Raw genomic sequence first — 14,906 nt, 5'->3', positions numbered from 1 at the left:
TGTGTGACAGTTTAAGTTTACTGTCTACGATTGTTAATATTTAATACTAATACTAATTTTTTCATGTAAAAAGTGCAATTTTCTGCAACATTCATATGAGCACTTTTTACATTTGCACTTTTTTTAATACAATAGGATAAGACAGTTTTGTTTACAGTTACATGTGAACTGTCAAATTTACAAAATAAAGACGTGTATTTTGCAACGTATTGTATATTTTCATTATTTAAGAGCAGATTGAATCGATTCAGATTGAATCGAATCGAATCGAATTGAATCGTGATTAATCAATTTAAAACCCTAAGAATCGAAATCGAATCGATCTAGGAAATTGATGGTAATACCCAGCCCTAGTCTCAGCAAAGATCAATATAGGCTCTATTATTCTGGATGAGCTTTAATTAGTTAGATCCTTCTAATGCTGAGGTGCAATACACTGCCATAGCTTTCAAATCCTGTGTGTGTTTTCCTGCATAGCCTTTGATGATGCTTAACCTAGTTTTTATATACACTGGAAGCTGAGCTGTTGGTATAAGGTCAGACATTTGCATGCAGAACATAAAACCGCTTCCCTCCTGATGAACGGAACACCATCACAAACACATAAAGCTGCAGAGATGCACAGCATTTGTGCAGTTTCACACTGTGCTGTATGGCAATTACTGGCTGATATATGTGGCACATGGATCAAGGTCACAGTTGTGTAAAAATGGCCTGATTTGTTCATTTATTGATTGACACACATGTGAGTAAATAGTAGAAAAGAATGTCTGCTTCTCTTCTTAGCTCCAGCTGCTTTTCCAGCTGTTGTTGGGACCCTCTCTGGTTTGCTGCTGTAATGGATAGATCAGACTGTACTAATGGTGACTTTGAGCATCTCTCAGTAAACAACCAGCCGTCATATATATATTGCCCTCTGCTAAATGATAAAAAACCTCACTAAAAAGGAGATGCGGCAATCCAGTCAGCATGGCTCAGGGCTGCTGGGATTTGATGAAAGGTTTTCATGGATTGGCTGGGATTCAGAGGCCATCATTTTTTAGCTGTTATCACTAGGGATTTACATTTTTTTCAGTTACATCCAAATAGTTGAAAGGAAGCACTGGTCTATTTCTGTCTCATGCTGAAGTAAGAGCAGCCCCTGGAAATGACTAACAGACTGATTAGACTGGTACAGCCAGCTGCTGCTCCAGCCAGTCTCAGCGCACCCTCTACTCCCTAATGGCTCTGCATTTCTTTCGCCGCGGTGACACCAAGCATGGCCAAATATGTGTAAGAAAATGTGTTTGGTGTCGACACCGCAAAACCATAATCAGGTTTAATTATGTTTACAGGACTTTGTGTGTCCACGTCTGCAGTGACAGAAAAGTAAAATAATAACATTCACAGTTTTTTAGTAAGCCAGCAGTAGTTAAGGAAAACTGAGTAAAAGCATGTTAACCAAGAGACAAACACATTAGGAACAGCACGTTCTGCACAGCACACATCAGGCACTGCTTGGCATTTAGCAGGTTCCCATTCAGCTTTGTGAAAGGATTAACAGTTCTTATTTTGACAGTAGTTTCTAATCTTTCAAGTCCTCTGTAAGCAAACAAAAGAACAGTAAAACAGTAAAAGTAAAAGAACAGTGCAGTGTTTCAGTGTTCTCTATCAGCTTGATCATATATTGTAGTTACTCACCCTTCATTAAAATTGTGCTAAAACCTTAATTACATCATTTAAAGCCATCACCAGGTTATTATATGAATATATATATATATATATATATATTAATAGTGACACAGAGATGCACATGCATTAGTGTAGACCAGGACACCATACAAGCAGAGATGAAAACGAGTTGAGACAAAAAGGACAGCTGGCAGATATTCATGGTCTGGATTATTTTTGGTTTCTGAGATTTTAGCTGTGTTTACCGCCCCACTTCCTGAAAACTAATCATACCTGTCTTGTTTAAATGTTTACAGCATTTGTCAAATGTCAGTTTGTAGAGTAGCCTTGTTTTAAAGCAATCAACAAAGCCAGGAAAGGTAAGTGAAATGTGTGTTGCTGTGATTAGCACTTATAAATAGCTTTAACTTTGTAAGGAAATTTTTACTCAGAAGCCTCATACGATGTGTTATATGCAAAATAAAAGATCAATAAATTGTTGTTATTGTTGAGCCAAAATTATGCAAAGTCTACATTTACAGTCCTATGTTTACCACAGACATGTGCCCCCTGAATATGCATGCACCCAGTAATGCTGGTAAACAGGAACCAGCTCCTTTCTGCTGAGCTAGTGAACTATTACCTATCCTGCAGACAGTGTGCAGCATGGCATTTATTAGCTTACTCTACATTATGAATGTAGAAAAACTCCAAAATATTGGAGATGTATTTTCATACAGTCACTTAGCAGCTTGTTTACAAATATGCTGAGAAATTAGTTAAGAAAATATGACTGCTCTCAAATATTGGCATCTACCTTTGCTGCTTCCTGCTTGCTTTTGTGTTTCTGTGGCCTTAACGTGCGCCCAAACCCTTGCCCTGTGTCCTCTGAAGCTTTGAGCTTTGTCAACCTAACTCCCCTGATCCCAACCACTTATCCAGGGTTTTTCCTGGCTCAGAATGTGCCTTTAGGGGGGTGACTGCACGCAGCAGTAAGCATGATCAGCAGTTACCCCAGAAAACTTTGCATCATTCTGTTATTTCTGACCATGCAGACAGATGCTGGATAACAGTAGATAGCTGTTATGTTTTAATTTCCTTGAGTATAATGTATGCAGTGTCACAGATGTGGGTGGTTTGTTGATTCCCTCCAGTTGGGCTGGTTGTTAACTGCAGATTTTTTCTGTGAACTGGAGGCTGACTAGCTAAATAAAATCAAAACATTTTAAATAGGCCAAAAAGCTGTACATGATTTGTTTAAAAGAATATTAATGAAAGCAATATTAATATTAATGAAATTTAAAAAATGGATGCAGCAGGAATATTTACATTTGTTAAACAATTTGCTCTCATTAATAGTGTTGAATAGGAAGTGAAAAAGCTATTAATTCCTTTGAGTAAGCTGTTTGTCCAAAATCCAATTATATAATTCACTGTCAGTAAATCCTCTCACCTCAGCAAATATTCCTAAACAGTTTATCAATTATCATAATTATTGATTATTTTCTAGTGATTGACTCATCCATTAACCGACTAATCATTTCTGTGCCAGCAGTGCTGACGCTGCTCACAGATTCTAATTCGGAGGTGTTTTAATCATTTATATTAATTCACACCAGTGGAGTCTGACTAACTAAAATTAATCCCTAATCTCGAATAGCTGATTAAATTACCTAAGCCTGGAAGTCAAAGTAGACCACAAGCGCATCTGAAAGAGACTTTCCCCCCCTACAAAGCCATAAATCATGGCCTGTGGCCCCGCCCCCGACTGACAGACCCTACTCAAATCAGCCTCCAACGGGCTTCAAAGGAGGACCCACTTTTTCCTCTTTAATTTGTCTTGTCAGCAACTGTTAGTTGGGAAATGAGGCCTGAGCTCTTGCTGGTTTATCCTGTAGCTGATATAATTGCGTAATGGAGCCTCTTCACTGCACACAGGATTGGGAGAGGATGAAAGCATTTGCTATGCCGGCCGTACCACCTCTAAGCTGTAAAAGCAGTGGTGCTGAAATACCACTGCTTTTACACTGCACCCACGTAATTTTGACACTGGACAATGTTTATTACAAAGAATAAAAATAAAAACAGAGCAGGTCTGTATAGAGATGTCATATGCAAATGAATCTTTTCAGATTGTCCTTTTTCAGAAAAATAAAGGAATAAAATTATTAAAACACTAAAATGATTGGAAAAAACTTGATTGATCTATTTCTGCAGCACAAACACAGACATATAAAATATAATTATTTAAAAAAGTTCCTTTAGTCTGAAACTGTTATCGACTCAGAGATTTTTCAAGGAGACTTGATTATCATTTCCTTTTAACTGTGTTTTGGTTTTTACTAATCCCCATAATAGATGTTCACTTGTTCCCCAGTGTTGTTACTAACTATGTTATTTTCTAGGGACAAGTAGAGTACAAAGAGAGTTATCAGAGTTTTTTTTTTTTTGCTGCTGCTAAAAAAAAATGAACCAAATAATTAGTCCCAGGTTTGACCTGTAGAGGATATAGAATAGAATAATTGTTCAGTACATCCCAACTTAAATGTTGGTCGAGTTTGACAATATACATTTTTGATCACAGTTCCTAATTAGAGTGCCTCGTGTGATGCTGCACTCACAGAAGAAGCTTTTTCTCACATTGCAGATTATAACACACATACAGACACATCGTCACACACAGCAAGTCTAAATATAGACCAGCTGCTTCCCCTCCTCCAGATCCCATCTAGCTCTGATCTAGCCCTGCCCGCCCCGTGCTTTACAAGAATCTGCCCCTGGCTGTGTGTGGTGACTGCCGCTAATGTCCCAGCATCCACCTGGGAATCTGTCATCAGCTGGGCTGTTAACTACCCGCCTGCTTCTGCTCTGTCACCTTTAACCTGCTGTCAGCTTGGCTAACACCAAGGCAGTGTCACCTCTTTTTAGGTGCAGTGCTGCTGTCAGCCTCAGTGACATAGGGAAAGCCTTACCTTTTAGCCAGTCTTATTCTATATGAGATTGCCTGTCCACCTATATTGTGCTGGTGGGCCAATGACAACCTGACCTTTCAGTAGTTGAAGAATGATTGGGGTGCTGCAGGGCCCAGTAGGTGGTGGCTATTTGTTTACAATGATACTACCCTCAGCTCTCCTCCTCATCCACAGCGAGGGCCATCTTTGCTGTTCACTGCTGTCAAGTTAGGGCACTAATAGAAGACCTTAAAGAAGTGCTTAACCTTCATTTTAGCCATTTTGCAGATACACATTTACTCAGCAGCTGTCTTACTCAGTTCCTTTTATGAAGGATTTTGCAGCCCTGAATTTTCTTGGACAGTAGGATTAGGTGTGATTGTGTGTTTTGCGAGAGGGGGAGGCACACAGATGAAACAGATGAAAAAATGCAGTGTCAGACACTGACATGCCAAGCCGCTGAATTTCCAGGCATGACACTGACAGTTCTTTGGGGATTGCACAAGTCAGATGTCGCTTGCACCGCAGTCCAACAGCGGCCATTGCTCTGAGTGTTTTGACAGGGAACACTGGACTGCCAGCAGCAGGGGGGAAGGAGCCGTTCAAGCACAGCTCAGGCAGGAATGTAATCAGTATCAGTCACAGTTATGGTTTGTGGGTGAATCTGATGTGAATCTGTCTTTTTGTGCTATCGGACATTATAGAAAAAAAAAGCCTGTGATTTTTTTTCCTGCTGTGGGATACTCTCCACTATTTTAGAGTCACTGCATGGCAGATCCATGCTGAGTACTACTGTGCTTCCAATGCAGACATTCTGCTGCAGCTGGTGGCAACGTCTGATTATGTGCTCTACTAAACAGGAACTCTGGGTTATGTAGTAGGGTGGCTGTTCAGTGGCCAACACTGGTAACACACTAGACTTGACAGTTCATGCTGACTATCCTCCATTTGAGATCCATCTGGCTGACATCATTTTATAATGTGCACATCAGTGAACAGATTCAATTACAAACAGGCAGGTAAGACTAACCGTGGGAATACTTTATGGATGATAGCATGACTAAGATGCTCAAGATGCTGCTGCTGGTTGCATTTTCTTCAGTGCACAGACCCCCATATCTGTGTCACACATACCCCCTCTCTGTATGTTACTTAATACGGCCCTCCCCTCCTGTTAACGGCTACACCATGACTTCAGCTCATTCTCTCTTAAAAAGGATTGCTGGAAGGGGCAGAGAATCAATATGGCAATGTCTGAAAGACAAGGCCTGTTAATGTAATAGGAGTGGGTGAAATGCCATAAGGCACAGAGAGGTCAGCTCTGGCATGCATCCCAGCAGCAGAAGACTTTTAAGCACTGTATCACAAATAGAATCAGGAGCATCAGTTAGAGAGATATTTTCTTGTTAGTGATAAAATCAATATTGAAATATGTTTCAATACCCTTCTGCTGCACATGATTACTCGCCATACATGTTTGTACATTTGCCATTTATCAGGGCAGTATAGAAGGTTATGTAGTTATAAGCCTATACTGATCATTGAAGCTCAGTGTAAATAGTAAAGGTAAGGTTATTACCATCCATCCATCCATCCATCCTTCCATCTATCCATCATCTGAACCCACTTTGTCCTGCAATACAGGGTCATGGGGGGCATGACTCTAAGTGCTCTTGTGTGCTTACAAGTCATGGTTTAAACTCCAGTTTTGATTATTTTATTTGCACATTTTAGTTCATTTGTGCTTATTGGTTGTGTACAAGTGACAGAAGGGCTGTATGTTATATTCATAAACTTCCTGGATCAATAAGAAAATGTATCTTTCATAGCTGTATATCATTTTTCTTCACATTCTAACTCTTACGTGCCATAACAACCACACATATCACATCACTGTGCATGTTAGCAAGATACCTAGACAGGTATAGGCTGGTGGTTTCACACTTTATTTTTGCCATTATTAACATGTTTTCTTTAAATTAAATTATTATATATTAAAAAATATATTTACATTTAAATTATTAGAACTGTTGAAACACTGTCTTTTTATACTACTAAAAGTTATAAAATCGGAAATAATACTTTTTTTCAAATAAGGCACCCAAATATAAATCCCGTCTGTTTGATAAAGTATGTTACAGGTTCAAATAATGTTCCTTTGACAGTCTGACATATTTTTGTTTCAATGATTGTTGCCTTGTCACTCTCTGATATATTGAGCGCTGTGAAAGCTGGAGCATTGCACTTTCCCTCTAGTTTTAAGATGCGCGTAAAACTCAAGGATTCAACAATATAACAACACCGCCGGTGAGACGAGGTTGATTTTATTTTTCACTTTTAACTCGCACCACGCCTCTGTGTGGAAAGGTTTGTGACTCCCCAGGTGCAACTGTGCTGCAGATATGTCTCAATTAGGCGACCGACCTCACTGTAAAAATAATGCTGACTGGTGAGTCACAACATCAAATCTGACATGAATGAGATGCTTTGGCTTAGAGAATAACTGAAAGAGTGAGGCACACAGAAGCTGGGAGCAAGTAAGAGAGACATCAGCCATCTCCACCGCTTCCTTTTGTCAGCTAATATAAAACTTTCATTCATTATTGATGGAAGAGAACCATGGATTTCTCTGCTTTTCATTACTTCAGGGCAAAATATAGGCGAACAGGTGTCAAGCTCTCTTTTTTGCCTAAACCCAACATAATTCAATGCAAGCTGTTTTTTTAAGTTATATTACACTTGGTTTGGAATGACCCATTCTAGTCAAACACTTGTATATATATATATTTGTTACTGTCATTTTTAGTGCCTTCTCAGCTCAGTCATTCCAGAGAGCTGAATTTTTGTTCTGCTGATTGAAATCAACAAGAAAAGAAAAAAATTCAAAACACTTGACACTTCCTGTGGTCCATTCATGGTCTCTGTGGTGATGGCAACATGGTTCCTGTGAGTGAGAAATGAACTTCCTTTTGATTTGGTCTATTCATGTGTGCTACCACACTATGCTTCTGTGATTGCAGCCAGTTAGAACAAACTGGAGCTCTAATTAGCCTTTTTATACCCTGCTGTACCATTCATCATAATTATCAATCAGCATGTGCGCCTTTTGGACTGCACAGTCACATTTTCTTCATACTGCAGCCACTGCTTGTTGGTTTCGGTCTACCTTTGGTTTCCCTCATCTATTTCTGCTTTTTTTGAGTCTGTTGAGTCACGAGTCACATCTTTGAAGTGTGACTTGCACAAATTTAAATCTCTTGAAACTCTTGAAATGTGACGTTTAATGTCCAGTTGCATGAGTAAATTAAAGCATGTGAATGTGTGCGTCCGTGAGGAAGTTCAAACACAACAGAAGTTTATTTCATCTAAACTGTATTGTTTCTGGCTTCATATCATATTAAATTATTTTGTTGGGTTTATTCATCATGTGCAAAGTTTACATGGAACTAGCAGAGTGCTATGTGAGGTGTGTGTTTCATTTTGAAGTTTTTGGTCCCAATAGCCATTGCATCATCTCTGAGGGCTATAAAGCCAAGGATAGATGGAGGGGCAGAAAAATGCCTGCAACAGATGTTTTGTTTTTGTCATAGTTGCTCCACATATACAGTACACCTTGTGTACAATAAAAAAAAATTGAAAAATGCAGACTCGTATGAGTCTGTGAAATAAAAGGTTTAAGGCCTTCATATTTTTTTGACAGTCATATTTTTACAGTGTAATGTGAAGAGTCTGTGGTGATAGTGGTGCTGAAAGCATTTAATGAAACCAATGAGCCAAATGCATGTTTTTTGGCTTATTGGCAGAAGGATAGAAAGTAACAGCAGGCTCAGGCAGACATATTGTGTCATGTTCAACTTAACTATCAGCTTCATCAGCATCCTGTCTGTGTTTACAAAACATGTGACTGTGAGTTGCTGGTGTATTATTTTATGCTCCTAATGCAAAATAAGGACAGAAAAAACATAATACTAACAGATAATTACCAGAGGACACCCTTTTAAAAAGTAACTAGCACACAAGTGAATAATGCTTCAGAAACATTTTCATAGCTGCAGAGAGGAAAATAAGCGAGTCACTGATGACGGCAGGGAGAACTATTGAGTTACTCAAGTATGGATTAATTACTTTTCAGATGAAGGGCTATTTCCTCTCATCTAATTTTAGACTTTTCTTCATTTTATTCCAGGGCCAGCAAAAAGTATGCATGAAGTTATGGACCTACAACACAGTATTTCTATTCAGGACAGACACACAGCACTCCAAAAAACACAACTGCATACAGCAGAGCACTTCTTAATATGCTGGGCTCCTCATGTGTTGTCATTTTTCAAATCTTCATTCAAAGCCAGAATGACATGTTTACACCTAGTTATAATTTAGGAAGTACATATAATCAGTATGTATAATACAATTTTACAAATGTATCAACATTTTATCATTACATTTGATCAGTCACATAATGTAAAGAGTTGTGATGATTTCTCATCTGTGACTCTGGGTTAATGGCCCTTTGATAAAATGGCACTCCTCTGTGTTTATAAGAGGAATTCTAGGAAGCATAATGTGATCTAATTTACCTGCCCTTCTGTTTATCAATAGCTGGACAACCTGGATGAGCAGGCTGCACAAATCAGAAGAGAACTGGATGGTCGTCTTCAGATGGCAGACCAGATTGCCAGAGTGAGTCAGACTCTGTGGGGGGGCACTCAGCTTGTCTTTAATATGCTTTGTTATGCAGGTAATATGTCATTAATATGGTGTAGTTGTACAAGCAGCAGCTTTCTCTAGTTTAAAACACTCAGAATTCTTATTTTTTTTTATTCGAGACTTTCAAACAAAACATAGATACTTCAATGGTTGAATTCAACCAAATCATTTAGACTAATATTTTTGTTTTTCCTTTGATTTTGCTTTTTTTGTTTAAAGGGTGGCAAGTTCCCTAAATTTGTGTCCAAAGAGATGGAGGCCATGTACATCGAAGAGCTCAAGTCTTCAGTCAATCAGCTGATGGCCAATCTGGAGAGCATGCCTGTGTCCAAGGGCGGGGAGTTTAAACTCCAGAAGCTGAAACGGGGACACAATACCTCAATCATCGACATGGGCCAGGAGGACGAGAACACACTGTCCAAGTCGGATGTGGTCCTTTCCTTCACTTTGGAGGTACTTTGCTTGAGGAAATAAGCTAAATACTGTACAAATGTATGATCTATGAAATCTGACGTCACATTAAGCTGGGTTATCTTATCTCTTATTCCACTGGCTAATCCGCGAACAGTCCTGGTGTTACACCATATTCTGTCACAGGTCTGAAGCAAGAATCACGTGTCGGCAGAGATTTCAAAAGAGCTGCATTGTAGCTTTAAAAGTCTAAATTTGAGTTTGATTTTTACCAAATGACATGATCATTATCCCGTTAGAATGTCTATCTATATAGTCTATATAAAACTGCATCAGCACTGTTGTCGAATACTCATCTGCTCCAGACCAAGTATAGAAACAGACACCAGACCTGATCAGGGGGTTGAACAGATGCTATGTGAACACACACACACACACACACACACACACACACAAACAAAAGCCCTTTTACCTTCTTCTTAACGGGAAATGTGAGTCATCTTGTTATCAGCTTGTGTGAGATGAGCTATCACCACAGAACAGGGAGCAATCGCACCTCACTTCTTATGATGCAGTACTATTTCAGAATCAGAAGTGCATAATGTGCAGGAGTTATGACCCTGTTTGTTCACACAAAAACGGGCACGCCACTAAAGAGATTGCTGCACAGTGCCGAGATTATTTGGACAAGAAAACAATACTTCTTTTGTGAGGTGAACAAAAAAGGTTACAACTGCAGCAGTTTATCAGCCATAAGTATTATTGATGATGCATATTTAAAATGCCTAATATCTGCAAGTATCTGTAGGATGATATATTATATAATCCACAGCTGCAGCATGGAATATATTTGCACTATGAAGACATCAGCAGATTCATTCAAAGCAGACTCTTAACATGACAGCATATATTTCTGCCCTTGGTGGTCCCATTTGGAATTCACAGTTGCAATATAACAGATACCCCTGGCAATGTTAGTGCAGTATTGTATTCACTGAGCTATTAAAGACATGATGTGGTAGATTATGCTAGAAGCAGTTTCAATGATAGAGAGTTGTACTTCACAGGAAGGACTGTTTTAATTTTTATGGGCTATTCCACTAGAAAGTTCTATTATAATCTGCACTTTAGTACAATGAAGGCAACAGCTACAAGTGTGAAGGGGCTGTATTACTGGGTGGATTTGCTGCCTGCTTCACTTCCTATCTGCAGCCTTCTCTGAGGTGTCTGTGCTTCCCCAGGTGGTGATCATGGAAGTGCAGGGGCTGAAATCTCTGGCTCCCAACAGGATTGTTTACTGCACCATGGAGGTGGAGGGAGGCGAGAAGCTCCAGACTGACCAAGCAGAGGCATCCAAGCCAACGTAAGAACCTGAGCATACATGTGCACTGAAAACAACCCACTGTTGATCCTTTCAAAGAAGATGAACTCTAATGAAACGATGCTGTTACTGTTTGCTGTGGATAGGCCAGTAACAATTTTGAGTATTGTGAAAGGTTACTGTACGTCAGGGTAAAAGGAAGTGTAATGTGAGACTCATCACTGGATGGCACCAGGAAAAGAAAAATTGGCTGAGGAAATGCTCTTGAAACTTACAGTAAGCTGATGCTGCCAAATTCTCCCACATCTCAGTGGCTTCTTGCTTGTAGCCAGACATTTCTGGTGCTCCTGCTTCATTCTATTCATAGGCAGTTTGCATACTTGCATTTTAAGGAAATTATCAAAATCTTATTAGGGCTGCAATGTGATGTGAAAGACTGAAACCAAAAACCTCTTTGACTGGGCGATTTCTGACTCTATGAGTCTATCAAGGTGTGAAAATCCATCGTGCAGCCCTGCAGTATGTCAAGTACAGTTTGTAAGTTCCCCACAGTTTGCACATATCCCAAGATTTGTTACCTCACGCCTTGTCATTGCCAGCTCATTAGGCCATATTCATCACAATGATGATAATACAGTGAAGAAAAATGCATTTTCTGCTAAATATATCTGCCCCCCTTTTTCATCTAATTAACTGGCAGTGCAGGATACATGAGAAAGGGCCATGAAACATTCATTTCATATTCAATATGAGCTATTTTAAGGCACAACTGTCTTCTTCTGATCTCCCTAATTCAAGAGCCATTTTATGAAGAGAGTATGAGCGAGATGGGGAGACATGAATGGAGGAAGGGATTAGAGGATAGCAAGGCAAGCATAATGTGTGTGTGTGCTTTTGGTGCACATATTGTGTCACATGATGGGGACAGTTATTTAAATTAAGGTGAAGATGTGTTATGTTTAGGTCAAAATGAGGTTAGGTTAAGTCTTTAGAAAATGAATATATTGTCTTCTAAAGGGGTGGAAACATGACCGTGTGTCGGTGTGACATGGACACACACAAGGTAGATGTATTCATCTACAGACTGCTGCAGGTTATTTGCATGCAGTAATTGGATGTGTTCGGCAGCCCAGACAGACATTTTGACTTGTTATTGATGATTTTATATTTAACTTGTATCTTATTTTTAATTTGGCGTCGATGTGATATTGTATACTAGTCCTGCTGTTTATTTTATTTATTTTTTTCATTTGACTCACTTGAGCACACACAGACTTTGGTACATTTTTGAGAAAGAGCAGTAGGAGCACAGCACTGTCACGTCCATATATAGAGCTTAGATTGAACCACAAGGTCACCTTCATGCCAGTACAATGGTTTCATCTGAAGCTCAGCACCACTGACTCCTCACTGTCAGTCACAGGCTTCTCTGCTCTGACGCATATACCCGAGCTCAGCAGCCTCTTTCTGTACATTAAGCAGCAATTAATTAAGAAAGCCGACCAGACAAAATGCCTCCCATGGCAGAAAACTGTCAACATGTTTCTTCTTACCACAGTGTTGATCAGGCCTTTACATATTTTTGTGTCTGTATAAGAGGGCACAACATGTTTGCCATAGCTCGTAGCAATACAGCTCATATATGTTGTGTAACATGATTACAGTTAACTGGCTTCTCCTTGTTTTTTATGTTTTGTGTAATCCTTTCGGCTTGTGAAGGCGTAGCTGGTGAGATTTAGTACGTATTAGTGGTTTATTCTAGATGGATTGGCTTAGATTTGTTTCAAGCTTGTCTTAACAATGTCACATTGGTAACTTGTCGTAATACATTCAGCCGGATCAGAGATGTTGTCATCTTTTCATTACAACACTCTTCTTCATGTTAAAACCAGGTTAGCAACAGCTAGTGCATCCTCAGACTGTATAGCCTCTATCAGATATGAAGAGTTGGCTGTAGAGGTCTGGTAAGCTTACTTCTTTCTGCCTCCACATCAATATTTTTTTTTAGAACTTCTTGAGTACTCAACTCGAACTGACCTCAGGGACATCAGTTTATCAGATTTCATGCAGCTTCTTTAGAGAGTTCTTTGGGAGTGTACTCCCCCCCAAACATAGTTTGATGTGTTAAATCAGTGGAACCCACATGCTTATAGAAAGCAGGTTTTTTTTATTCACTGTAGTTTTCCAGTCTATATTGGCACAAAGTTATCGACCGTAACACAAATTTTCAGGATCAACAAAAAGAAAAAAAACTATAAAAATGTGAGGACTCAGCTGTTTGAGGTAGGACGTGTCTTCCAAAGTTTCTTTAGTACCAATCTTCCCAGTGGTCTTCCTGTATTACAGTATGTTCTGTTTCTGTCCCTCTGCTCAAAAAACTCTGTGAAAGCAAATGGGAGTTTTGTTCTAACTTTGACAGATCCCTCTGTCAGACTGAAAACTCATAATCTCTAAAGTCATTTTTACACTGGAGTGGAACTGAAGATTTTTGAAGACCATATAGGTTGAACCATATTTGTCCTATGACTGCAGTCTTATACTTTTTTAAGAGATCTTTCTCTTCCCATGTTTGTGTAGATTTCCTGAGCTGCACCTAAAACTTGTTGTAGACACTATTAGATACTAAAGGTATAATGAGGGAGCCTGAAATGCTAGAACGCCTCACATTTCCTGCTTTATCTGAACTGCTAATTTTGTCCAGTCTGGGGCATCTGACGGCTGCTCTCTACTGTTACAGGCACACAAATAATACAAGCCTGGAAAATGTGGCTTTAAAGACGTCTAGTATATAAATAGTAGAAATGCATTTAAACAAGTGACAGTGAGGCTGTGTGTTATCTTCAGTGGTTTCATCCTGACTTTGACGCATAAATCTGTGTGACTGCAGTATTTATTTTTGTTTTTTAAAAGCCTTCCGATCTATCCCTATAATCTTTCTTCTGTGATTAAAAAGATAGACTGGGAGTCTGGGTGGGTGTCCATAAACACAGCATAATTGCCTTTCTGTCATATATTTCAAGGGATTGTATTTCTTTGATCACTGTATAATTCCATGTGTTTGTTCAGTGACTATTATTCATGTGATTTAGGTGTATAATGTGGAAGAAATGCTGAAACTGCACACCCAAGCTTGCTTTTGTTAACAAGAGGTGAACACAGCCCCATCACGCTGTCATGGAAGCTAACCTCTGGAGTGTCTTTTGTTGTGTCTTTCAGCTGGGGGACCCAAGGGGACTTCACCACCACGCACCCTCTGCCTGCTGTCAAGGTGAAACTGTTTACAGAGAGTACAGGAGTGCTGGCACTAGAGGACAAAGAACTGGGCCGGGTAACACCTGTGTTTATTTACATATTTACCAGCAACACATATATTGTACTCTGAGAGGGCTCACATGTACATGGACATTAGTCAAGACAGTCAAAGCATTTTTTGTGTGTGTGTGTCTGAAACACTTGGCTCGGGTTCAGCTGAAGTTCTGTGTAAGTGTGTGACAGTCTGATTTTAATAAGCTGGAAAGAGTCTCCAGTGTACTGTCACTTGACTGTGATTCAGAAATAACCTCTTTACTTGCACGTTAAACATGACATCGAGGTTGTCAAAATGAGAGAACATTAAGCACATCTCAGCTCTGGTCCCACTGAATTTATGCATTTTTCCAATTGGAGCAAACAAAGCTGTGTGGGTCTGTGTGTTTGTCTTTGTGTGCCTAGCCATACTTGTGTTTTTAGATTTAGTTAACCTCAAGCTACATAATACTAGTTTGATATGATACCTTGTTTTGGTTGATGACATCAGCAGGTTTGACAATATATCTGTTGTGCAGCTTCTGAACATTATTTAAATCTCAACCCCACCCTGGTTGATA

The 14,906-nt window shown here is 39.4% G+C and overlaps 1 protein-coding gene across 4 annotated transcripts in view; it reads left to right on the top strand.

The window, feature by feature from the left end:
• cadpsb (Ca2+-dependent activator protein for secretion b) overlaps nt 1-14,906 on the top strand; it is a 59,323-nt gene that overhangs the window by 15,892 nt on the left and 28,525 nt on the right. For all 4 annotated transcript variants that reach the window (XM_028406035.1, XM_028406033.1, XM_028406034.1 and 1 more), the window contains exons 4-7: nt 9,201-9,281; nt 9,528-9,761; nt 10,961-11,082; nt 14,257-14,368. In XM_028406035.1, the coding sequence (XP_028261836.1) occupies nt 9,201-9,281; nt 9,528-9,761; nt 10,961-11,082; nt 14,257-14,368 (549 nt within the window). The remainder of the gene's footprint in view (nt 1-9,200; nt 9,282-9,527; nt 9,762-10,960; nt 11,083-14,256; nt 14,369-14,906) is intronic.

The sequence above is a fragment of the Parambassis ranga genome, chromosome 5, assembly GCF_900634625.1.
Source record: "Parambassis ranga chromosome 5, fParRan2.1, whole genome shotgun sequence".
NCBI lineage: Eukaryota > Metazoa > Chordata > Actinopteri > Ambassidae > Parambassis > Parambassis ranga.
This window is presented reverse-complemented; position numbering and strand designations above follow the sequence as displayed.